This window comes from Macaca nemestrina, chromosome 17, assembly GCF_043159975.1.
Source record: "Macaca nemestrina isolate mMacNem1 chromosome 17, mMacNem.hap1, whole genome shotgun sequence".
NCBI lineage: Eukaryota > Metazoa > Chordata > Mammalia > Primates > Cercopithecidae > Macaca > Macaca nemestrina.
The window spans coordinates 18692723-18716288 of NC_092141.1; the positions used below are offsets into that span (position 1 = coordinate 18692723).

The 23566-nt window shown below is 55.2% G+C and overlaps 1 protein-coding gene across 12 annotated transcripts; it reads left to right on the forward strand.

Annotated features, from left to right (window-relative positions):
- The first annotated feature begins 276 nt into the window (after positions 1 to 276).
- LOC105491043 (TBC1 domain family member 3D-like) lies at positions 277 to 11766 on the forward strand. Of its 12 annotated transcripts, XM_071082470.1 has the most exons (8): positions 283 to 1488; positions 2044 to 2171; positions 4251 to 5635; positions 7969 to 8089; positions 8788 to 8882; positions 9793 to 9892; positions 10262 to 10411; positions 11683 to 11766. In XM_071082470.1, exons 3-8 carry the CDS (start codon positions 5621 to 5623, stop codon positions 11733 to 11735), a joined length of 534 nt encoding a protein of 177 aa, XP_070938571.1. In that variant the 5' UTR covers positions 283 to 1488; positions 2044 to 2171; positions 4251 to 5620; the 3' UTR covers positions 11736 to 11766. The 12 variants fall into 12 exon arrangements, 2 of the variants coding, with proteins under 2 accessions (XP_070938572.1, XP_070938571.1); XM_071082471.1 differs by lacking the exon at positions 7969 to 8089 and having other exon boundaries at positions 278 to 1488; positions 8788 to 9892; XR_011615451.1 differs by lacking the exons at positions 7969 to 8089; positions 8788 to 8882; positions 9793 to 9892; positions 10262 to 10411; positions 11683 to 11766 and having other exon boundaries at positions 289 to 1488; positions 4251 to 4319; positions 4795 to 4875; positions 5081 to 6763.
- Positions 11767 to 23566: the final 11800 nt, after the last annotated feature.

Below are 23566 nucleotides of genomic sequence, written 5' to 3' on the forward strand. Positions count from 1 at the left end.
CCCCTTCAGCTTCCTAGCCCCTGCAGGTCAGGGAGGCACAGGAGGAGGAGGTGGGAATGGGTGTGGAGAGCCACACACCAGGCCAGGGCAGCAGGTGCTCAGAACACAGTGACCTAGAAGCGGGGTACCAGGAAGCCACACCAGCCTTCAGGGCTCCAGGCAGGCTCTCTCCTGCCAAAGGCCTTTGTGAATGTTGTTCCTGCTTTCTCAAATGTTCCTCCCTATCCTCTCTACGTCTGCATAGCAAGGTAACTTCTACTCAGTCAAAACTATCACTGTCTAGCACAACCTAAATATCCATAAACAGAACACATCAACAAATAACAGTGTATTCATGCAATGAAATACTATACAGCAATGAAAAAAATGACCTCCGACCACATGCAACAATGTAAGAGGATCTCACAGATGTCATTGTTGAGTGAAGAAGCCAGACTCAAAAGAGCACCTTCTGCATGTGTCTATAGAAGGCAAAAAGAAGCAGAATTAATCTACAGCAAGGGGACTGAGAAGAGTGGTTACTTCTGGGGGGAAATACTGGATGGGAGGGGACAAAGGAGCCCTCTAGGGGCTGGGCATGAACTTGGTCTTGTCCAGTTTGCTCTGGGGGCTGAGCCTGAGTGCACCCATGGGTAAAAGTTCATCAAGCTGAACACTTAAACTGTGCGCTCTTCCTATGATGAAAAAGTAAAAAATAAACAGACCCCTTTCTCTGAGAAGCCTTTTCCCAGACTAGAGCACCTTCCCCAGGATGAGCCGCTAGGGTTCTGTGCACCCCTCCTGCAGGCTATTGTCCTGCTGTGATGGTCTGTTTCCCCATGGAATGGTCAGGTGGTCGGCTCCCCCAGACAGTAAGCTCCATGCAGGAAGTCTCTCTGTCTTTCTAGGACCTGTATCTCCAGTGCTCAGATCTTAAGCATCTGCTGCAAGTGTGGGTGACCCCCATTGTGGAACGAGCCCACTCTCTGGTAACTGCAACATGAGCCTTCTGCTTGCAATGTGAGTTCATAACCCAGGGCCAGTGAGAGATTCATCAGATTTGTAACAGATTAATCCTGGACCTATTAATCCTGCACCCACTCACATTGTCCAGCTTCGAGGCCTTGGGAAGTTGCCACCAGGATGGGGGAGTGGATCAACTTCCTCTAGGACCCAGAGAGCATCCCAGCCAGCCTCAGGGTCAGGAAAGGAGCCCAGCCTCTCCAGGAGCCAGCAGGGAGATGGGGGGATGTGGATTGCTTGAGCCTAAGGAGGGGAAGAGGAGAAAGCACTGCGGAGAGGGGTCTCACGCTGTCTTGCAGCTCTCCTGGGGCTGAAGCTGAATGCGGATCAGCTGGCCCTGGTCTACAGCACGCTGGGGCTCTGCCTGTGTGCCGTCCTCTGCTGCTTCCTGGTGACAGTGGCCTGCTTCCTCAAGAAGAGGAGGGGATCCCTGCTCCTGCCAGCCCCGCTCAAGGCCCTGTCAAAGTCCGGCCAAGTCTTCCCAGGGTGAGTGCATGAAACTGGGGTCCTCACCCTTCTCGCTGCTTGGGTGACAAGCCGCGGGCCATCCCTCAGTCCTGTCACTGCCCCTGCTTCTAAGTGGAGAGGCCCAGGGCTCATCCCTGTTATTCAGGCCCGGGGCTCATCCCTGTTATTCGCTGTAGCTTGATAACATCAGTTTAAGACATCCTGGCAGGCAGATATCCAGGAGAGTGGCACCCGGGAAGGGTGGGTGTGGGGTGCTGGCCTTCGGGCTTGCCTGAGCTAGGGGTTCTCAGGATGCAGGGCCATCAGGGCTAAGCCCTGGAGGAGGTGTCTCCTTGGTGGACATGGCAGGCTTGGGACTGGGCAGAAGTGAGAGCCAAGATTTGCCTGCCCACCCCTGCCCCAGCACATGTTCTGGTCAGCAAGTGAGGGACACTGACACCCGCCTGGGTGATTGCCTAGCCTGGTGATTGCCCTTAGTTCCTGGGTCAGGGGAGAGTATGGCTGCCCACACCGTCACCCCTACCCCAGTGCAGGACCAGGCCTGGCCCACGCCCTCCACTCTCACCTCTGCAGATCACGAGATGAAAGCCGACAGCCCTGTGGGCACATCACCTAAGCCAGTGGAGACCTGCAGCTTCTGCTTCCCCGAGCACAGCACGCCCACCCAGGAGAGCGCGGTCATACCTGGGACCCTCAACCCTGTGGGTGAGGGAAGGTGGAGGCGACCTGTGAGGGTGCCCTGATAGATGGCAGCCTTGGCATTGTGTGCGAACACACCCAAGAGAGGGTCCTAGGTGCCGGAACAGGGGCAAGGAGGAAGAGGAGGAGGGAAAGAGATGGAGAGAGAGAGAGAGGAAAAAAAGAGAGATGAAGAGAAAGAGGAGGCAGAGAGGAAGAGAGAGACAGAGCAGGAGGTCGTGGCACACTGGGTCCCAGTTCCCAGTGCAGCTGTAGGTCATCATCACCTAACCACATGTGCAATAAAGTCCTTATGCCTCCTGCTTACAGCCCCCGAGAGCCCCTCCTCCTGGAGAATAAAACTTTTGGCGGCTGCCCTTCCTCACTGCATTTTGGTTGTGTCTAATGAACTGAGATGTCCCGCCTATCACCTTCCTCAGCTCAAGGCTCCACTGAACGCTGCCCCCTTGGTTTGGGAGGCTCTGTGGTGCCACCATCTCACCAGGCTCCTGAGGAAGCTTGTGACCTTGGGTTGAGCACTAAGCAGCCAGGTACCTACTGAGGCTCTGCTTTTCTCTTTCACTAAGAGAGAGAACGAGACCAAAGAATGGTCTGCAGGGAGGGCGTCTGTGCAAATCCCCAGGGAACCAGGGGCTTGAGCCCTCTTCATTTTCTTACAGACACACATTCACTTCCATGCCTCCTTAGTGAGGGCATGATGCACAGTGTGTGTGTATGTGCAGGTGTGTGCATGCATATGTGTGTGTGCATATGTGTGTGTACATGTGTGTGTGTTGTGGGGGTGTGCAGTGGACAGGAAGGAGAGGGCAGCTCCAGCTCAAAGCTGCAAGTCTCTCTGAAAGAAAGATTCCCTGGACCACAGCAAGTCAGACTTTTCATTTGCATCCAATTTTCATTAGCATTTAAAGCTATATTTTGAGTAGCATGCAAACCTTAAGTTACTTAACTATTCTTAGAAGCATTTACACAGTAAGATAATACATGATAATGTACATTGAAATATTCACCCTGCACCCCCAACATTATTTTGCATACCTACATCCCCCAAAGAATCCCATGGCAGGTGGGGTGGGCAGGGAAGTGTGGTCCACCTGGGACCCCTCAGTGGGGGCACTTGGTCAGTCCCCAAGGCTCTGTGTGGCCCTCCAGAGACTCTGCTTCCCACCGGCTCAGTCAGCACTACAGAGGGGGAATGGGGGAGGTGGAGTAGGGGCAGGCAGGACAGTAGGGGGAGGACAGTCAGGCACCCCATGTCCTGGTTTTTGCAGTGGCTGGGAGGCGGATGACGGCTGAAGGCCGACTGCCCTGAGAGCTGGTTGAGGCTTAAGGCGGGGGTGGTAGGGCCATCCCCACTGCCTGCAGGGCCTTTGGTCACCCTTGTCCACCAAGGCTTCTCCCCAGCAGCACTGGGCACCCCAGTGAGAGAGTGGCCAAGGCAGAGGTGTGGATGGATCAGGGAGGGAGGTCTCATTCGGCTCTGACAGGAAAAGGGTCAAAGAAGGGCCAGGGTGGCCAGAGGGAGGGTCACAGTCTCTGGGTCGGGCAGGAGGAGGGAAGAAGGGAACAGGCAGGGTCAGCGGCCAGGGCGCAGGCAGAGGCAGGTGCACGCTGGGAGGTCAGACCCTGCAAGGCCCATGGGGAGTGTCAGCTGGGATGGGCTCCAGGTGCGTCCTCAGGGCACTGGGCAGCTCTCAGGCCAGGCTCCCCGGACTCTGGTGGGTGATGTGGTCACTCTCGAGGCACTGCTGTCAGTCAGGGCTCAGCCACCTCCCCGGGCAGCACCCATCCCATCTCAGGACTGGACTTTCTCAGCTCCCACAGAGGGTGCCGCCTCTTGCCCAGGAAGGGCAGCCCCATTGTGCAGCCTGAGGCACCCCGCAGGTCCCAAGTGGCTCCCTCCAAGCCAGCCTAGAGCTCCCTCTTCTCCAGGGTCCTGGTGCCTCGCAGGTGTCAGCTCCACAAGGAGGCCCTTGCTTTCCTTGTCTGTGCCTTGTCCCGGGCTGAGACTTAGGGTGGATAGGGTTGGGCTGGTCCTTCCCTGGGGCCCTCTCAGGGAGGGGGATGGCTCTTGCCCTGGACAGGTCCTCATCTCTGCCTGGGTTGCCCTACAGTGAGATGGAGCTGCCCCTGTCAGTGCCCTGGAGGTGAAGGTAAGAGCCTGTGCCTGCTGTGTGGGAGGCCACTCCAAGGATAGGGAATCAGGGGTGGTCGGTGAGGCAGAGGTGGCGGCTGGTGGACCCGGGCAGTGGTGAGTGGGCCATGGCTGTCACTGGGAGGGGGGCCTTTCTGGCTGGACTCTGTTCCCATGAGGCTTTGACCAAAACCCAAACCAAGAACTGCAGTCCTGGCTCAGAGTCCACTGCCTGTTTGTACCAAGTCCCCAGTTGAAGGCTGGGACCCAACTAACACTCAGGGCATCTGTGCCCTGAGGATGGCGTGTCCTGGTATCACCAGTCCAGATCCCCAGCTCCAGTTAGTTCAGAGGATCTCAGCCCCTGGGGTCTTCCCTTTCCTGGCTCCTTCAGGCTGGGTCCCTTCAGGGCCCCAAAGCCCTGGACCCAGCATCCATGGGCCACTGTCAGAGGCCTGGCAGCTCCGCTAACTCCATCATGGCTCCTTTGACAGCAAAGATGGCAGGAAATAAAACACACTGACAAGTGGCTGAAGATGCTTGGAGACTGGACAAAATATGGGAGCAGCAAGAAGGTAACATGGGGAGGGAGTGGCCCTCGTGACTGCTCTCTGTAGAGCCGGGAGACAGGCACCCATGGCTGTGACCTGGCACCGTCTGCCTCTGCATCAGTGGGTGGGTGGCATCCCATCCTCACCATAGGACAGCAGGCCTGTTCGCCAGCTTTCCTCCCTGAGTCGCCCCGTGTCCTGTCTCACTGGAGTGTTCTTTTGTCTTTAGCTGTGTACAAAGGCATTGTGTACAAAGGCATTCCCCTGGTGGTGCGGGGCTGGGCGTGGTCACTCCTGCTAGACATTGACAAAGCGAAGGCTGAGAACCCAGGGGAAGACAAGGTACAGCCCTCCCATACTCAGCCAGGGCAGGACAAACAGGCCTGGCCATGTCAGAAGCCCAGGACTCCAGCTGGAGGGAATGTCGAGCCCAGGTTGGGGGTGGGGGCGGTGGTCAGACTCACATGCTGGGCACATCTGGTAACTCAGGCACTGCAGGTGCACTGGGCTCTGCTGACCCTCCCGGGCTTCAGAAACAAGGCAAAAAGGAGCTTTCTGCAGAAGGAAACCTTCCCTTCCTTCCAGAAGTGCTGACTGTGGGATGACTGCCATCAGGGGCAGGGAGTCTTTTGTCTGTTCTGAGGCTGCTTCCTCCTCTCAGCCCTGCCCTACGGGTCATGAAGGAGAAGGGAAAGAGGTCATCCAGGATCACCCACCGCATCAAGGTAGATGTCAGCCACACCCCGCGGAACGACGTGATGTTTAGCGAATGATTCGGAGTCAGGTAAGGCCTATGGGGGCTGCAGGGGTACCAGGGAAGATGGGGGCGATCCAGAGGGATAAGGGCTTCCCCAGGGCAGAGGCCAATGGTCACCCAGGAAAAGTGACAGAGCTGCCAAGGGCTCTCCTGGCCCAGGCAGCAGCCAGCATTATGGACTGAGCACCTCCCGTGCTCTAAGCCCTGGGCCGGGCTGGGACATGTGGGGACAGAACCCAGGTGGCTCCCAAGGAGATGGGAGGCAGCAAAAAAAAAAAAATATCATGCAGATGGTGAAAAGTGTTCTCCATGCCCCACAATGAGCCAGGGTAGAGACCCACGGGAAGGCGGCAGGATGGCGGGGCTCGGGAGCCTTCCGGGCAACACTGACAGCCCAAAATACCAGGGAGGATGCAGGGCCCTGGAAACGCTCATCCATGACGGGTGGGCACACGACAGGGCACTTTGGAAGTCAGATGGGCCGTGGCTCACAAAGCTCAGTGGCCTTGTACCACACATCACCAAAGTGTCACAGATATTGACCACAATGGTTTGAAAACTGACGTGCAAATAAAACCCACATGCCACATTCACTGCTTGATTGATTGTCACTCACACCCGGAGGCCACTGAGATGATCTTCAACATGGGAACTGGGGAGAAAGGGGGTTCCACTCTTCAGACAAAGATGACTCAGTGAGGAAAAGGAATGAACCCCTGATGCCCGCAGGAACATGGGTGGTCTTAGATACGTGTTGCTGAGGGAAAGAAGCCAGACCCAACAGGCTACCACCACAGGATTCCAATTCATCGGCCATTCTGGGAAAGGGCAAAGCATAGAGACAGAGAATAATTGGTCAGGATGGTCAGGCGCTGATGGAGCCAGGATAGGTCAGCTGCAAAGGGGACACGCTGGGGACTTGGAGGATGAAGGAGCCGCTCTGGGAGGGGCGGCAGTGGTGGACGGAAGGATCTGCACATTGGTTCAGAACCGTGGAACTGCACGTCCCAAAGACTGGACTTCCGTGTGTGCAAACCAAGAAAAGGGGGAAGAAAAAATCAACCAGAGTGAAAATAATCACTGATCCAAATGTACACCTGTGATATTTGCATTGCAAAGAATGTGGATTTTACTGAAAAAACTTCTAAAAACTCAGGTGTCCTGAAGAGCTCACTGCTTATCTGGGGGAATCATCTGAATCCAGAATTGTGTTCGTTGTCAGGGTTTGTAGACAAAATGAAACTGACAGCATCCACACAAAACAAAACCCTCTTTTCCCTCTTTTCTAGGCAACAGGAATTATGTGACATCCTCGTGGCCTATTCTGCATATAACCCTGTGAATATTCCTGGGCAGCGATATTCCTGGGCCATGTGCCCATATTCACAGGCATGGGTGTCTCTTGGGGGTGTCGGCACTTCTTGAAAATTCAGTGTTCGTGACCCACCAGCTCGTAGTAGGCAGGACTCAAGCTCACTGCTGGCGTGGACACCCAAGCAAGGGGGCAGCACAAGGGGTCAAACTGAGACGGAAAAGGGTTAAAGCCCAGACTCTTGGTGTCATCTTGACCCGATCCCCACGTCTCAGATGAAGAAATGACCTTCCCCTCCTGGTGTTGCCCCGAAGCCCAGGAGCTTGGCAGGGTCGCATGCAGATGGTACTCACAGGAGACAGATTTGACAAGTTGCTGAGGTGCCTGATGGGCCAGGCTCTTGTCATGAAATGAGTTTGCACCCTGAGGAAACCTCTTCTTCACCAGAAACCAGGCAGAGATCCAATTTTCCCTTTCCCTGAACCCCACAGGAGTGCAGCAGACAAGGAGGGTGTCACCCAGGTGGCTGCTCTTGCTCCACCCCCACTTTCCAGACCATTCTAGGCAGGGAGAGTGGCTGAGCCAACTCCATGGGCTGCCCACATGGAGTCTGGACCCAGCTGCCCTCCTGTGCCTGGCAGGCAGCCCTTGGGCTGTTGCAGGACCTTTTGTGTGGTGGTCAGTGCCCCGCTGCCTGCCCTCGTGGCAGGTGAGTTCATAGGTGCTGCTCCAGGCCTGGCACAGTGGCCTCCCCAGCCTGGCCCAGGGGAGGGGGCATGAACAATCCTTGCCTGTGCTCTTTCAGGCCATGCGAGCTTGGACACTCGCTGCAGGAGTGCCCCCAGGCTCCTTGTCAACTGAGTCGTGCATGACCTGTTGAGTCCTCATGCCCAGTGCCAGGGGAGGAATGCAGAGGCTGCACCCCAAATCCCGGGGGCCTGTGGCAGGTGTCCCTGAGGACCTCTGCCATTTCTGGTGACAGGAGTCCTCCCAGGTGATCTCAGCCCTCCCAGGAGACACCCTTCCACGGTGACTCTGGCTCTTACAGGAGGTGGGCTACCACAGGCACCTGAGCCACGTCACCGCCACCCTCCTCCTGTATCTGCTGGAGGAAGATGCTTTCTTGGTGCCGGCCCAGCTGCTTGCTGGTGAGAGGCACTCCCTGCAGGGTAGGTGGACAGCTACCTTCGGGGCCTTACACAGCCATGCCAGGGGACGGCCACCCCGGCTAATGATCCTGATTTCCAGGCAAGGCATCTTACTTGCATCCCAGCTTGTTTGGAGTCTCTGGGATGTCCCTGCTGAGGGTCCCACAGTAGCCTGGTTCAGGACAGGGACCCTCTTACCTCAAGTCAGATGCCTTTCACCCCCAACAGCAGAGGGCATTGATACTTCCCTCTGGCTGCCCTTTGTTCCCCAAAGCCAGACCCAATTTTGTGCAGGCACTGCTCACCTCCCTGAGTGTCCTCCTGCCTCCCAGCTGGCTGCACTCCCAGCCACTCTCCCTGCCCACAAATGGGCTGATGAAGCCCAGATGGCAATGTCCCCCATGCATCCCATGTCCCCCAGCCTGACATCACATCCAGGAGATGGCCACATAGCCCTCAGCACCCACCCCATTTTCACCGCTGGCACCTGCCTGCCTCTGCCCTGCCTCATAGCATCAAGGGCAGGCCTGCTCTCCTGGCACCTCGGCCCAGGATGCCACTGGGCACCACCTCCAGCTAGGGCCCTCCTCCCCAGGGCTGAGACTGTGTGATGGGGTCACCAGATAGGAGGGAGGGAGGCCTCAGGGCCCAGGGTCCTCTGCCACTACCCAGCTCTTGGGAGTGGACTCTGATGGGGTGGTGGGTTGGGGGCTTCTCAGTATTCTACAGTCCGAATACTGCCTGGCTCTGGAGGCTCCTATCATGCCAGGAGCAGGTGTTGCCCAAGTCCTTCCCAAAGATCATGAGACACCTGGTGAGTGGACGACACCCTCTGCTCCTCCCCAGAGGCCCTGGGTCCCAAGAGCCAGGGGCGCCTCAAGTACCTCATGGAGCTGACAAGAGGCCAAGTCCCAGCCACAGCCTGACCTGGGATGGGGATTCTCCATGGGTTTGGAGTTGGGTTTCCTTTCCCTGCCCTGGGGGAGGCAGAGGCGCTGGGACCAGGGCCAAGCTCTGGCTGAGCAGGGCTGAGGGAAGTGTGTCCATTGGGCTTCTGGGTATGGGGCAGGGGTTGGGGGACCCCTGGCCACTGCCCTGGGTTCTGCTTCTTGGAGAAGAGTCTGCAGAGGGGACTGAAAGTGGGAGGACTTCAGGGTAACCCAGGGGGCCCTGAGCACCTCTGCTCCTCCCTTCAGGGCAAGGAAGAGCTGTGCACTGAGGGTTCCATGTTGATGAGGCTCCTCCGGTGTTTCATTGGTGGGGTAAGGAGGCACAGGGAGACCCCAGCCCAGGGATGCAGTGCCCAGCTCCCTCAGCCCAGGGGTCCAGCTCCTCCAGGAGCTGGTTCACCCCCAGCTCGCAGAAGGCACAGGCAGGTCCCTGCAGGGCTCACAAGCCAGGCCCTGCCCAAGAGGGGCATCCCACGGCAGAGGCCAGGGCTCAGGCCCAGCCTCGCAGGAAGACTGGGGCAGGACCCGACTTGGGAGGACCCCAGGAAGCCCCAAATCCTCAGGAAGTCCCTCCTTCCAGAAGCCACAGCGCTGCTGAGATGAGCCCCCCATGAGGAGCTACAGGACCTTGTCTGACTCAGTTTTATGGGGGATCTCATCCCATGGAGAGGGGGTCCCCAGCACTCCAGGGAACTGAAACCCCAGTGGGCCCTGCTCAGGCCACCAGCTCCAGCTTGGAAAGGCCAGGTCCTCCCACACCTGCTGTCCCCACAGAAGTCCTTCGGGCTCACCCTGAGACTGTGGGATGTGTTTATCTTGGAGGGCGAGCGGGTACTGACGGCCATGGCGCATGCATCATTCAAAATACACAGGAGTAAGTCCCGTGTGCCTGAGGGTGCTTAGGGGAACACGCAGGACAGATTCCAGCTGGCCTGAGGGAAGCGTCCTCACACTGTCCCCATGACTCTCTGCTCTGCCCTGATAGGGAGGTCTGGCCTGGTGGGTTGGGCAAGGCATGATGACACTGAGTCCATCCCCACATGACCCAGATGAAAGTCAGGAGTGTGGTGAGCACTTCCCTGCCCAGCCTTGCCCAGCTGTGGCCTCCTGTGCACAGCCGGACCCTGGGGTGGCCAAGAAGGACCAGGCACCACCCAGTGGGAGGTGGGCCTGGTGGAAATGGGGTGCAGGCACAGATCCCCCACAGGGAATCCTCCTGACCTGATGCCCGCCCTGTCCCTAGAGTACCTCATGAAGCTTTCCTGGAGCACCATCTGGGAGCTTCGGGAGCAACTGTCTCAGAGCTGGGCCCTGGAGGACAACGAGGTCCTCAGGAACCTTCAAACCTCCATGAAGGAACTCAAAAGGAAACACTGGGACCTGCCACTCCCAGGTGAGCCCCAGCACCAGGTCCCCTCCTGAGTCACCCTCTGGGGAGGTCAATGGTGGGGAGTGCCCTGACCCCACCAGCTTTCCTACCTGGCCTTCCTCCTGTACCTCTTCTTCCTCCTCTTCCTCCTCTACTCTAAGTAAGTCGAATGGGTCTGCCGGTCCTCAGGGCAGGCGCTGAGCACATGTGTGTGTGTGCTGGACATGCTGTGTGGACAGGCAGGGGCTGTGGGCAGAATCCCCCAATCCCTCCCCGACTTTCCACATTGTCTCCCTCGCCCCCTCAAAGGGCCCTGAAGGGCACTGGGGCAGTCAGACTGAGCTGTGGAAGCCCCCACCCCCACCTCCAAGCAACATCAGAGAGCAGCAAGGGCCCCTCACTCCTGAGTGCCCCTCCAAGGGTGTCAAGACAACAAGCCAGGGGGACAAGAGAATCAGTGTCCCTGACCCAGAGAGGATTTGGGCAGAGGGGATGGGGGAAGCCCTGACCCAGAGCCAGAACCAAGAGTTCAGCTGGGCGTGGGATCGGTCCAGCCCTGGCATGGGGTGGACGGACTGGAGGGCAGAGGGGAAGCTGTGCCCATTCACTTCTCACCTGCTGTGGAGACAGGCCCCCATGCGAGGTGCTGGGTGACAGTGAAGGTTTCTTCCACCTGAGTTCTGAGTCACGGCTGCTGAACAGCCCTGAGGTGAGGGTGTGAGGCAGGAAGCCCTGAGCCAACCTGAACCCAGGGGGCCATTCTGGGAGTGACCTGAGGTTCTCTGAAATCTCCCCCACCCCAGGCTCCACACAGCCCTCGCCCTGGGATCAGCAGCCTGCAGGGGCATCCTCAGTGTCAGGCCAGGGGGCCACACAGGGACCCCGAGGGCTCCAGAGGCCCCGGTCTCTGGGGCCCGCCCTGAAGGGACCCAACGCGCTCAGTGAAGATGTTTCTTTTTTTCCGCCAAGATGGAGTGAGGGTCCTCGAGGGTGTCCCCTGGCATTGGGCCCTTCTGTCAAGGGGACAGACTGGCCCTCCCCATCCCACCAGCTCAGCTCCAGGAGCTCATGCCATCAGTCCCCCTGGAACAAAAGCCCTGTCCCCCCTAGCCTGGCCGGATAGGACTGTCCCCAAAGCCGAGGCTGAGGCCCAGCAGCACAAGGGGCTTCCCCAGAACCCAGGGCAGCAAGCCACTCTTTGAGGGGCCCAGAAGCTCAAGATGAGGGCAGCCTGTCCCCCGGTGAGGTCAGGCTTTGTATTACACTAACACTTGTCCGGGAACTCTATGCCACAGCTCCACACAGACCCGCATGTCAGGGGTCCGTGTTTCCTGTGCTGCCATTTTGAACACGGCTCCTGGGACTCTGTCACTTCTCCGTCTTCTGTGGACAGCCCTGGAACAAAAAGACAGACCCCACCCAGCGAGCCCACTGGGACCCCGACACCAGGCCCTGCCCTGGCTTATAACAGAGAAGAGGCCGGTCAAGAGACACCCGAGCAGCAAGGTGGCACCTGCCTGTGACTCCCCTCGGTAGAAGAAGAACTTGGAATGGAAGGAGCTCAGGCAGTACCTGCCCAGCTGCCTTACAGCCCCAGATGGCTGCTGGACCTTGGTTTTTACTGCTATTTTATTTGTATTTTATATTTTTGGCTTGTGGGCCTTGAGAAATCCCATTCAATGGGGGACTTGGTCCCATCAAGGCCTCAGGAGGGAAGGCTGAGCATGGGGTTCCTGCAGCCCCAGCCAGCCAGCAGCGTGCCCTGGGGCCCCTGACCCCACCTGTGGGTCAGAGTCCCTCCTCCAGGGCCCAAGTCCCAGTCCAGAGGGACCTGGCTTCAACCCGAGTCCTAGGAGGAGAGGGGCACCGCAGGCCTCCAGGTGACCACGCAAGGGACCAGGGCATTGCAAGCCCTGATGCTGTAAGGATTAACATCAGAGAACCTGGGTAAGCCATGCCAGAGACACTGAGCCCGTGCAGTGATGAGGATGTTGGGGGCTGGCTCAAGGGAGTCAACAGCTGTGAACACTGCTGCCTCTTCCCGGCCTCATTGCTGCAGTGCAGGCAGTCTGCACCCCGGAGACTGGCCCACCAGCACCCCGAGTACCCTAGTCTGCTATGCCAACATGGCACCCAGAGACTTCGCACCCCTGCCTGCCGCATCACCCCCCTCCTGGAAGCCTTGTCCTGCAACCTAGCCCCTGTCGCAGCCACAGCAGGCACCACTGCCAAGCGCCTTCCAGCCGGGCTTCCCAGAGGGCAGAGGCGCCCTGCAGTCATTGCCTCAGCAGCTCACACTGTGAAGATAGTTTCATCTACATTCCCATGTTCCCACCAAAGAGAATTGCTGCAGAGGATGCTCTTGATCCTGAGGTGGGGAAAACGGCACGCCAGGTGGATGGAGTCAGCTCCTTTCCCCAGCCACCACGATTGCTGGATGGACCCACGGACAAAGTGGCCATCAGACAGGAATGAGACCCAAGAGGCTCAGCATCCTGCTCGTGCCCTGACCAGGCTGACCAGGCCAACACCACTGCCGAGTGCCCCATCTGCTGAGAGACTTGGTGTCGATCCCTGGGCTGGCACTGTTTCCCAGGAGGACCGGTTGGCCACCTATGGGCAGGCTGCCCACACTGTGGAGAGGGCTGAGATCGGCCTTCACTGCAGGGAGCCCCTACGTGGACACAGACTCACTGGCCCTGCCTGTTGCCATCACAGCAGCCCACAGGGCATTGCTTGTGACCAGGGTACCCTATTCACACTGAGGGACATGCAGCCGTGGACCCTGATCAGGGAACTAACTGTTCTCACTACGTCAGCCGCCACCCGGAAGCAACTGGGCTTAGGATCGCTCAGTTACGCTGAAGTGGTGGTTTGTCTTACAAGATAAATGTTATGCTTTCCACTGGAAACCAGCATATGGTGCTGACTCTCCGACAGCCAGAAGGTGTAGTTCTGAAAGTGAGAGTGTAGAAGTGGATGATGTTCAGTATTGCACGGAATGTCTCAGTCACAGAGTTTTCCTATGCCTGTCCTGGAGAAATGGTTTCGCTGGTTGGAAGGTCTGAGGACCCAGGCAGATTGAAGCTTCCCCCAGGGGAACACAACAATGGTTCTATTTAATATGAAGAGACAGGGCTAAGTTTGAAACCCTGGGACATTCTCTGGTGTTCTTGGTGTCTTCATATAAAGAAAATCAAATAAAGGTTTGCCACAGAGGCATCTGAAAAAGGAGGGGGCAGAACTATTCAGAACTCAGAGGCTTCAGAATCGAAGATGAGGCCAAGTAGGAGACTCCTGACCCACTGAGGAAGTATGTAGGGCTGCTGGGAGAGGACGTCATAGAGGTCCACCCCTACCTCACGATAATGTCACAGAACCGTGCACTTGAATAGCTGTGCACATCATCTTTCCACTGATTATAGTATTTCTTTCTATTTATGACTCTCTAATCAAGCAGGGAACTTCCTACAAAATGCACATTGCTATACCACAGCCTGGGTCTTGCAATCCAAGGCTGGCAAGGATTCCTGCACGTCAAGGGCCTCAGATGACTTTCATGCACACCCAAAGACAGAGTCCTAGATGACACCTTCCTGCTCAAAAAAGAAGGAACGAGGGTCATTGAACAGCGAGCCAGTCACGGAAAGGGGTGAAATATGAGTGCGTGGCCTTCCTGACACCCAGACAAGACTTTGGGCACAAAGGCAGGCTGCAGCTCTGGCCACTGACTCCAACCAAGGACGACCCCATGCAGGCCGGTGTGCCCTGGCTGCTCTTCTCCCTCCTGCCACCCTCTCCTCGGCTGTCTGTGTTAGGAAGGGAGAACCTGCCAGTTTTCAGAAGAAAATGTAGCTTTATTATGACATGGGAAAGACTCAAGTTATTAGGGGAGGAGGAGGAGTCCTGAAACAGCTCCTGAAAATGAGAGGGAAAAGAAAGGTGTAAATATGTTGGTAATAAAGTCTCCAACCACAGCACAGTCATGGGAATGTTTTTGTTACAATTTTTGTTTTCAAAGTTACAGTAAACAAAACAATCTCCTGAATTGTCAAAAGAACAGCAGTTTTACACAATGAAAAGCATACACACCAAGCCAAAATAAATCACAGCTGGGTCTCTATGTTGCAGTGGTGTTGGTGCAGGAGGGAACATCCAGGGAGGTTCCAGTTCCTGCCAGGCAGCCCAGGTCCACCGAGGGCCCCGGGGCTGGAGGGAGGTCACGTACCACTCGGCTCAAAGCGCTCCCTTCAAGCATCTGAAGAGGGAAAGTCCATTTATCTTCTCTGAAATGCAGGCAATTTTTCATACACTGGTGTGAATGTGTTGGGGTCACCCAGGGGCTCCCTTAGTGGCCAGATGCAGTTTGTCACAAACTGGTTTCCTGAATTTCATATTGGATCGGGAGCTAAAAGAAGAGAGATTCCCAAACCCATCATGTAAATATTTGGTTCTAACAAAGTAAAATCACAAGAGCACATCAAACACAGGACCTAATGCCCACCGTAGTGCCTAGGGCTGTTGTCCCTCTTTTGTGAGAAGTTCTATAGCAGGCCCAGAGGTAATTACTTAGAAAGGCAATGCCACAGTGAGTAAGGGGGATTCACTTGGATACAAACATTTAGAATGATACCTGAAAAAAACTAATGTGGCTCCATCTCTTCCAGAATCTAATGTTCCCAGAGCAGCAGCCACCCCTAAATGCAAGTGGAGACAGGATGGAAGCCCAGGGAGACATGGGGGAGGCGGGGCTTGGCCAAACCACAGGCAGCTGCCAGAAAGGCCGACACACCTGCATTCTGCACTCTGTGGTGGACACCCCAGGAAAGCAGGGGTGCCCCTGTAACTGCCAAACAGGTTCACCTTGTCCACGGTCTAGACAGAGCTGATTTATTGAGACAGGGGAATTGCAATATAGAAAGAGTAATTCATGCAGAGCTGGCCGTAGGAGAGACCAGAGTTATACTCCAATCAGTCTCCATTGGCATGATCCATCAGCATTCGGGGATCAGAGTTTGGAAGGATAATTTAGTAGGTGGTGGGGGAGGCCAGTGAGTCGGGAGTGCTGATTGCTTGGATCAGACATGAAATCACAGGGAGTTGAAGCTGTCTTCTTGAGCTGAGTCAGTTCCTGGGTAAGAGCCACAAAATCAGATGAGTCAGTTTATCAATCTGGGTGGTGCCAGTTGATCCATCAAGTGCAAACCCCTTAAGCACTGATATTAGGTTTTACAATAGAGACGTAATTCCCAGGAGCAATTTGGGGAGGGGCAGAATCTTGTAGCCTCCGGCTGCATGACTCCTAAATCGTAATTTCTAATCTTGTGGCTAATTTGTTAGTCTTAAAAAGGCCGTCTAGTCCCCAGGAGAGAAGGAAGTTTGTTTTGGGAAAGGGCTGTTATCATCTTTGTTTTTTGTTTTTTGTTTTTGTTTTTTTTGAGACGGAGTCTTGCTCTGTCGCCCGGGCTGGAGTGCAGTGGCTGGATCTCAGCTCACTGCAAGCTCTGCCTCCTGGGTTTACACCATTCTCTTGCCTCAGCCTCCCGTGTAGCTGGGACTACAGGCGCCCGCCACCTCGCCTAGCTAGTTTTTTGTATTTTTTAGTAGAGACGGGGTTTCACCATGTTAGCCAGGATGGTCTCGATCTCCTGACCTTGTGATCCACCCGTCTCGGCCTCCCAAAGTGCTGGGATTACAGGCTTGAGCCACCACGCCCGGCCTCATCTTTGTTTTAAAGTGTAAACTATAAACTAATAAATGTGCTTTATCATTTGGATGTGGTGGCTCACACCTGTAATCCCAGCACTTTGGGAAGCCAAGGTAGGCAGATAGCTTGAGCCCAGGAGTTACAGACCAGCCTGGGCAACATGGTGAGACCCTGTCTCTACAAAAAAATACAAAAATTATACAAAAATTAGCCAGGCATGGTGGTGTGGTGTATGCCTGCAGTGCCAGCTACTCAGGAGGCTGAGGTGGGAGGATCTTGAGCCCAGGAGGTGGAGGTGGCAGCAAGCTGAGATCGCCCCACTGCACTCCAGCTTGGGTGACAGAAGGAGACCCTGTCTCAAAAAAAAAAAAAAAAATCACGTTTCTCCCTTCATTCTTGTAATGCAGTGGATTACTCTGATTTTCCAACATAAGCTGTACATCTGCATTCTGGTGGGAAATTTTTCTTTTCTTTTTTTCTTTTTTTTTTTTTTGTTGAGACAGGATCTCTCTGTGTTGCTCAGGCTGGAGTGTAGTAGCACAATCTCAGTTCACTGAAACCTCTGCCTCCTGGGTTCAAGCGATTCTTATGCCTCAGCCTCCCGAGTAGTGGGACTACAGGCACATGCCACCACACCCAGCTAATTTTTGTATCTTTTTTTAGAGAATAGAGGGTTTTGCCATGTTGCCCAGGCTGGTCTCAAACTCCGGAACTCAAATGACCCACCCACCTCAGCCTCCCAAAGTGCTGGAATTACAGGTGTGAGCCACCACGCCTGGCCAGAAGTCTTACTTTTTTTTTTTTTTTGAGATGGAGTCTCGCTCTGTCTCCCATTCTGGAGTGCAGTGGCGCAATCTCGGCTCACTGCAAGCTCTGCCTCCTGGGTTCACACCATTCTCCTGCCTCAGCCTCCGAAGTAGCTGGGACTACAGGTGCCTGCCACCACGTCCGGCTAATTTTTTTGCATTTTTAGTAGAGATGGGAGTTTCACCATGTTAGCCAGGATGGTCTCGATCTCCTGACCTCGTGATCCACCCTCCTCGGCCTCCCAAAGTGCTGGGATTACAGACATGAGCCACCGTGCCCGGCAAGTCTTACTTTTAAAAATGTAGGCATAGAACACATGATTTTGTGGAAATTCTGATACGTGGGGAAAAAAATTTAGGTACAGGCCAGGCATTGTGGCTCAAGCCTATACTCCCAGCACTTTAGGAGAATGAAGCTGGAGATCACTTGAGGTCAGGAGTTTGAGATCAGTGAGGGCAACATAACGTGACCCTGTCTCTACCAAAAAAACAAAAAAAAAAAATCAGTGGGACATGGTGATGCATGCCTGTAATCCCAGCTGTTCTGAAGACTGAAGGGAAACGATCACTTAAGCATAGGAGGACCAGGCTGCAGCAAGCTGTTATCCTGCAACTACACTCCAGCCTGGGTAACAGAGTGAGAATCCACCTCTTAAAAAAAAAAAAAAAAAAAAAAAGGTTCATGTGCATTAAAAAGTGGCATGGGCTTGCATGGAACCAATCAAATTCAGCGAAAAGCCAGACTGGCTCTGGCCCAACAGTGTGAAGTCATTGATCAAGGAACAAAGGTCCTGCCTTCCGTTTACTCAGGAATTCCACTTCTAGGAATCCATCCAGAAGAAATAATCCAAAAAGTGGGCAAAATTTGACACATACACTTGAGTATCACTTTTATTTTGATTGATTTATTTTTTTGTGAGACAGTTTCACTCTTGTTGTAAAGGCTGGAGTGTGACCTCGGCTCACTGCAACGTATGCCTTCCAAGTTCAAGTGACTCTCCTGCCTCAGCCTCCCGAGTAGCTGGGATTACAGGTGCCCGCCACGACGCCCAGCTAATTTTTGTATTTTTAGTAGAGATGGGGTTTCACCATGTTGGTCAGGCTGGTCTGGAACTCCTGACCTCAAGTGACCCACCTGCCTCGGCCTCCCAAAGTGCTGGGATTACAGGCGTGAGCCACTGCACCTGGCGAGTATCACTTTTAAACCCAAAGCTGGAAAGTCTCTGAATACTCAGCAATAGAGGAAACTTAAAAATGTCATGGTCAGCCCTGTAAAATGAATGTTTGCAGCCACTTAGAATGGCTTACATGAAGACTATGAAATGTCATCAATAGATACAGGTGATACCATTTTAACGATGGTTGTTCAATATCACCATAATTTTCACCTACTATGAACATACACTTTTTTCTTTTCTTTTTTTTTTTTTTTTGAGACAGAGTCTCACTCTGTCGCCCAGGCTGGAGTGCAGTGGCGCAATCTCGGCTCACTGCAAGCTCCGCCTCCCGGGTTCACGCCATTCTCCTGCCTCAGCCTCCCGAGTAGCTGGGACTACAGGCACCCGCCCCTGCGCCCGGTTAATTTTTTCTATTTTTAGTAGAGACGGGGTTTCACCATGGTCTCGATCTCCTGACCTTGTGATCCGCCCACCTCGGCCTCCCAAAGTGCTGGGATTACAGGCGTGAGCCACCACGCCCGGCCACTTTTTTCTTGTGACAAAAAGAAGAGGGGTTCCCCAAGGCCTCCTGTCCTGGCTGGGGTAATGTGGCTCAACAAAAGGTCATCTCCCCACTGCCCATTCTTTCCAAATTTGGAGTGATGTCCTGATATAACGTTTCTTGGCACTTCCCACGTTTGATTTGCATTTTATGCACTTGACTCTCAGGAGCACTTCTCTGCACACCAGTTTCCCTTTGGCTGGCTGCATGCTGGTCCACAGCCATTTGCCCTGCTGGTTCCACATAGGAAGTGCTTTGGGCGGAAATCCACACCCTGTCCCACCCATCCCTGTCTTGAATCAAAACACTTGAATCAAAACAATCTTGAACATCATTTCTCATATCGCTGGCTGGCAGGGATGCACCTGTCTCCAAGAATTCACACCATGGACAATGGGATTCACTGGGCTGCCATTTTTGACCGTTGCAACCGCAACCCTATCTCTAAGCAGCTGAGATCACAGTCTCTTCCATTCTTCCTTCTTGTACGTCATGTCATGGAACAGATGCTACACCCAGAAACCCGACAGTTCTTTCCAGGTTTCAACCTGTAAAACCTGACTCCACTCTGAAACCTCCAGGTTAACAGTCCTCCTGGGTCACAGCCCTTGCTGGGTGACAACCCTCCTGGGAGACAGCCTTCTTGGGTGACAGGCCTCCTGGGTGACAGCCCTGGGTAGCACCCCCCTGGATGACAGCCCTGGGTGAAAGCCCTGCTGGGTGACAGCCTTCCTGAGTGATAGCCTCCTAGGTGACAGCTTTTCTGAGTAACAGCCCTCCTGGGTGACAGCCTCCCTGGGTGACAGCCCTCCTGAGTGACAGCCCTCAATGCCACAGAGTGGCTGCCTGGTATCCAGCAGAGAACGAGGTGCCAGCACCTTCTGATGGTCACCAACAGGTGGCAGTGCTGACCTAGGTACTGGACTCCTCTGCACCCCGGGTTCTGGATGGGGCTGGGAGGAACCAGTTCAGGCGGGATGGAGCCCTGGACCGCTTGCCCTGGACCAAAGTCAGGTGGTGAGCACTGGTGGACCCAGCTTCTTTACCTTCCTGAGGCGTTGGTCCAGGGGCTGGCTATCTGCCCTGTGCGGAGGACTTTGTCCCTGGGGCTGGTGGGTGCAATAAATTTCAGGGCCCTGACCCAGGGACAGAGGGGCACAGAGGGTAAAAGGTCCCTCACTCGCCTCTGGCAGCGCCCCCTTGTCACAAACTAGGAAAATGTCCAGAGACTGTGCCCGGTGGGGGGTTTTGCAAACAAGTCCAGTGGGTCGAAACCAGTCCAGCCGCCCCACTGAACAGATTCTACAGTGGGTCACACTTGCAGTCCCAGCGCTTGGAGAGGCTGAGGCAGGAGGATGGCTTGAGCCCAAGAGTTCGAGGCTGCCTGCCCCCTGCACCCCAGCCTGAATGACAGAGTGAAGCAAGACCCCATTGCCTCCTTATTTTAAAAAAACAAAACAAAACAAACAAAACTTTTTAAAAGTAGGTTCTGGGCTGGGCGCGGTGGCTCAAGCCTGTAATCCCAGCACTTTGGGAGGCCGAGACGGGTGGATCACGAGGTCAGGAGATCGAGACCATCCTGGCTAACACGGTGAAACCCCGTCTCCACTAAAAAATACAAAAAAACTAGCCGGGCGAGGTGGCCGGCGCCTGTAGTCCCAGCTACTTGGGAGGCTGAGGCAGGAGAATGGCGTAAACCTGGGAGGCGGAGCTTGCAGTGAGCTGAGATCCGGCCACTGCACTCCAGCCTGGGCGACAGAGCGAGACTCCGTCTCAAAAATAAAATAAAATAAAATAAAAGTAGGTTCTGGAGCCCGACTGTCTGGCCCAACTCCGGCTTTGCTACTGTCTCGGGCGGGGGCTGAGTCAGTCGCTGGTACAAGGATCCCAGAGCAAGTGCTTGGTTTGGGAGATGCAGGAAGCCCCAGGGGAGGGCATGAGAGGCAGGGGAGGGAAGAAGCCGGTAAAGTATGCGTTATCAAAGCAGTTACCAGTGAAGCGCCAAGCTCCATGCTGCGGGGAGCCCTGTGCTGCAGGGAGCCCTGGGACATAGCGTGGAGCAGGCCCCAGAGGTTGCCACACTAAGGAGCAAGGGGCTAGAGTAGTTGTCCACCACCCCCACAGCCACTGTTGGCTGAGACCCTCTGCTGGGGCAAGGACTCTCCAGGCCTCCAGCTGTGGAGACTGCCCGTCCTTGCAGCTGGGAGAAGCGGCCCAAGGAGCCCACTCGGGAGTCCCGGGCTTAGACCTGAAGAGGCGAGTCCTGGGTAGGGAGGGTGGGTGATTGATGGATGGGACACCAGCTGTGTCCTCTGAGGCCACTGGGCAGCTGTGTGACCTCAGGCAATTGCTCAGCCTCTCTGGGTCTTCTTATTCTCCTTTGGTAGGAGGCTACCTAAACCCAGTGAAGGTAGAGGGCCTAGAACTGTGCCTGACACAGCGCTACATATGCCAGGATCTCAGGAGCCCAAGAGGGAGTCCTGTCACATCCTGTTTCACAGAGGAGAATGCGGATGTCAGAGTGGCTAAGACACCTGCTCAATGCCACCAAGCATGAGGGGGCAGATGGAGCCTGGGGGACCCCGATCCCACACTCACGTAACCCCTGTACAGTGCGCTCCTGTGGGTAGATCAAGGCAGCACTGCCTCCAGGACCACCTCCCTCTTTCCCTCCACCAGCCAGGCATCCCCTGGGCAGGGACCACAGCACCACAGCCCCTACCCTTGGCCAGGCCTTCTGGGCCCTCTCCAGAAGGTGTCTTGGCACCACCCTGTGGCATCAGTGCTCAGCAGCTCAAGACCCATGGGGGTAAACCAGGGCCCTGCTGGCTGTGGGCAGCGCTGGTCCAGGCCCAGTGGCCTCCCGCAGGCAGGAAGTGACCAGAGGACAAAGAGACCTACTGGGAGCACCGCCTGGGAGCCTGATGAGCACCTCCTGCCAACCTGGGAGGCCTGGCCACAGACACCCTCATCTCCCCACCCTGTACCCCGGTCCTGCTGTGCCAGCGTGAGACTAGGGGTGGGGGCAGCCAGGACGCACTTCCCCCAGGCTGCTGTCTGCAGCTGGACGCTTCCCAGAACACTGGGAAGCAAACACCAAGGAACAGCTTGTCCCTTGGCACCAAGGCAGCCGTGGCCTCCTGTGGAACAGAGCACTCACTGGCGCTCGAGCGTCCATTCCTTGCCTGTTCGACCATCGTTCCTCAGCCACTGCTAAGTGCTGGGCTGAGAGCTTGGAGCTGGGTGTAGGCCCTGCAGCAAACCCGGGTTCTGAGGGTCAGGCCCCGGGGAACTTGGGAGAGACGCCCCAGAAAGCCCAGGAGTGGAGGATGCTGGTTCCCATGAGGGGTTGTTTGTTCCATTTTTAAGGTGGGAAAGAAACAGTTTCAGAAAATGACACGAAGCCTGGGCAACATGGCGAGACCCCCATCTCTACCAAAAATTAAAAAATTAGCCTGGCAATGTGGCATGGGCCTGTGGTCCCAGCTACCCAGGAGGCTGGCTGTGGGAGGCGGGAGGATCACTTGAGCCCAGAAGGTCCAGGCCACAGTGAGTTATAATTGCACCACTTCATTCCAGCCTGGGCAACAGAGCAAGATCCTGTCTCATTTTGGGGGGAGAAAATGACAGAAGTGCTCCAAAGTCACACCGCAGCCCTCACTCTGCCTTGCCAGTGCCCCACTCACCTGCAGCATGACACAGAGGACTCCACAAGTCCCCGGGGCCACTGGGCTGGGGGGCAACAGGATTTCCAGGCCCTGAGAGGGCCAGACACCGGGCCTGAGACACCACCTTGGAGGGTGTTGGGGTGAGGGAAAAGGGACAAGATGGAGGAAGGTGAACAAGATGGAGCAGTCCCTATTGTTTCCGGGTTCTTCATCACAGATTTTCCCGAGCCCAGGAAAAGAACCAAATCAACTGAGCATGCGCAGAATGACGTCAAGCCGGGGACACCGAAATTCAAGAAGCCACTCCTACACACACGCCCCAAACTCCGCCTCTTCCAGCTCTCAGGCATAAAAGTCCGCCCCCGGCAGGAGCCGCCGTGACTTCTTCGGCCCCCCACATTCGGGGACCGGAGAACATCACCCGAGAGCGCTGGCGCGACTTCCCTGGCCCTTTCCCGCGGACCAGTGAACCTCGTCCGAGAGTGCGTGCATATTTGCAAAATAAAACGGCTGCCACTTTCTGCGCTCGTTTTGGCCTTTATTGATACTTAGTCTTTGCGTCTATTAATAATAGTAATAGAGAAGCAAAAACGAAACAAAACAGAGGGGACCCTCAGCTGTGTGGCCCTGATCCCTGGGAAAGGCAGCAAAGAGTGCAGGCATCTTGGTGAGAGCGCTTGGCCTACACCAGAGACCACTCTGCAGCCAGAGAGCTGGCGCGGCCTCCCTGGGCCTCAGTTCCCTCATCTGGAATGTGGGATCATTATGTACCCACCTCACACACGGGTGGAGTGCGGAGGAAGTGGAAAGACCCGTGGAAAGTGCTTCTTCAGCACAGGGTCCAGAACATCGAAGGCACTCAGGAAACACTACCTAACAGTATTGATTATGATTTTATTACCCATGTTAATTTATATATTTATATTGATAAACATTATCTAGTTAATATACAGTTATTGTATTTAGCATTTGTCTTTATGAATGTGCAGGGAGGCCCAAGCTGTTATTGTTCAGCCGGACCCGCTAAGTTCCTCTTATCAGATCTGTGCCCCCATCTCCCAGCATCTGGGCTGCACAGCGTCCTCTCCTTGTGGGGAAAAGAAAAAGATCAGACTGTTACTGTGTCTATATAGAAAGAAGTAGACATAAGAGACTCCATTTTGTTCTGTATTTGAGATGCTGTTAATCTGTGACCCTACCCCCAACCCTGTCCTTGCAAGAGACATGTGCTTTGGTGACTCAAGGTTTAACGGACTTTGGGCTGTGCAGGATGTGCTTT

Bases quoted from the DNA above. Each gene is read 5' to 3' on its own strand.
- LOC105491043 (XM_071082470.1), top strand. The intron at 8,883-9,792 runs GTGAGTGGACGA...CTGTCCCCACAG, and splicing joins CAAAGATCATGAGACACCTG to AAGTCCTTCGGGCTCACCCT. The intron at 10,412-11,682 runs GTGAGCCCCAGC...TCTATGCCACAG, and splicing joins CTGGGACCTGCCACTCCCAG to CTCCACACAGACCCGCATGT.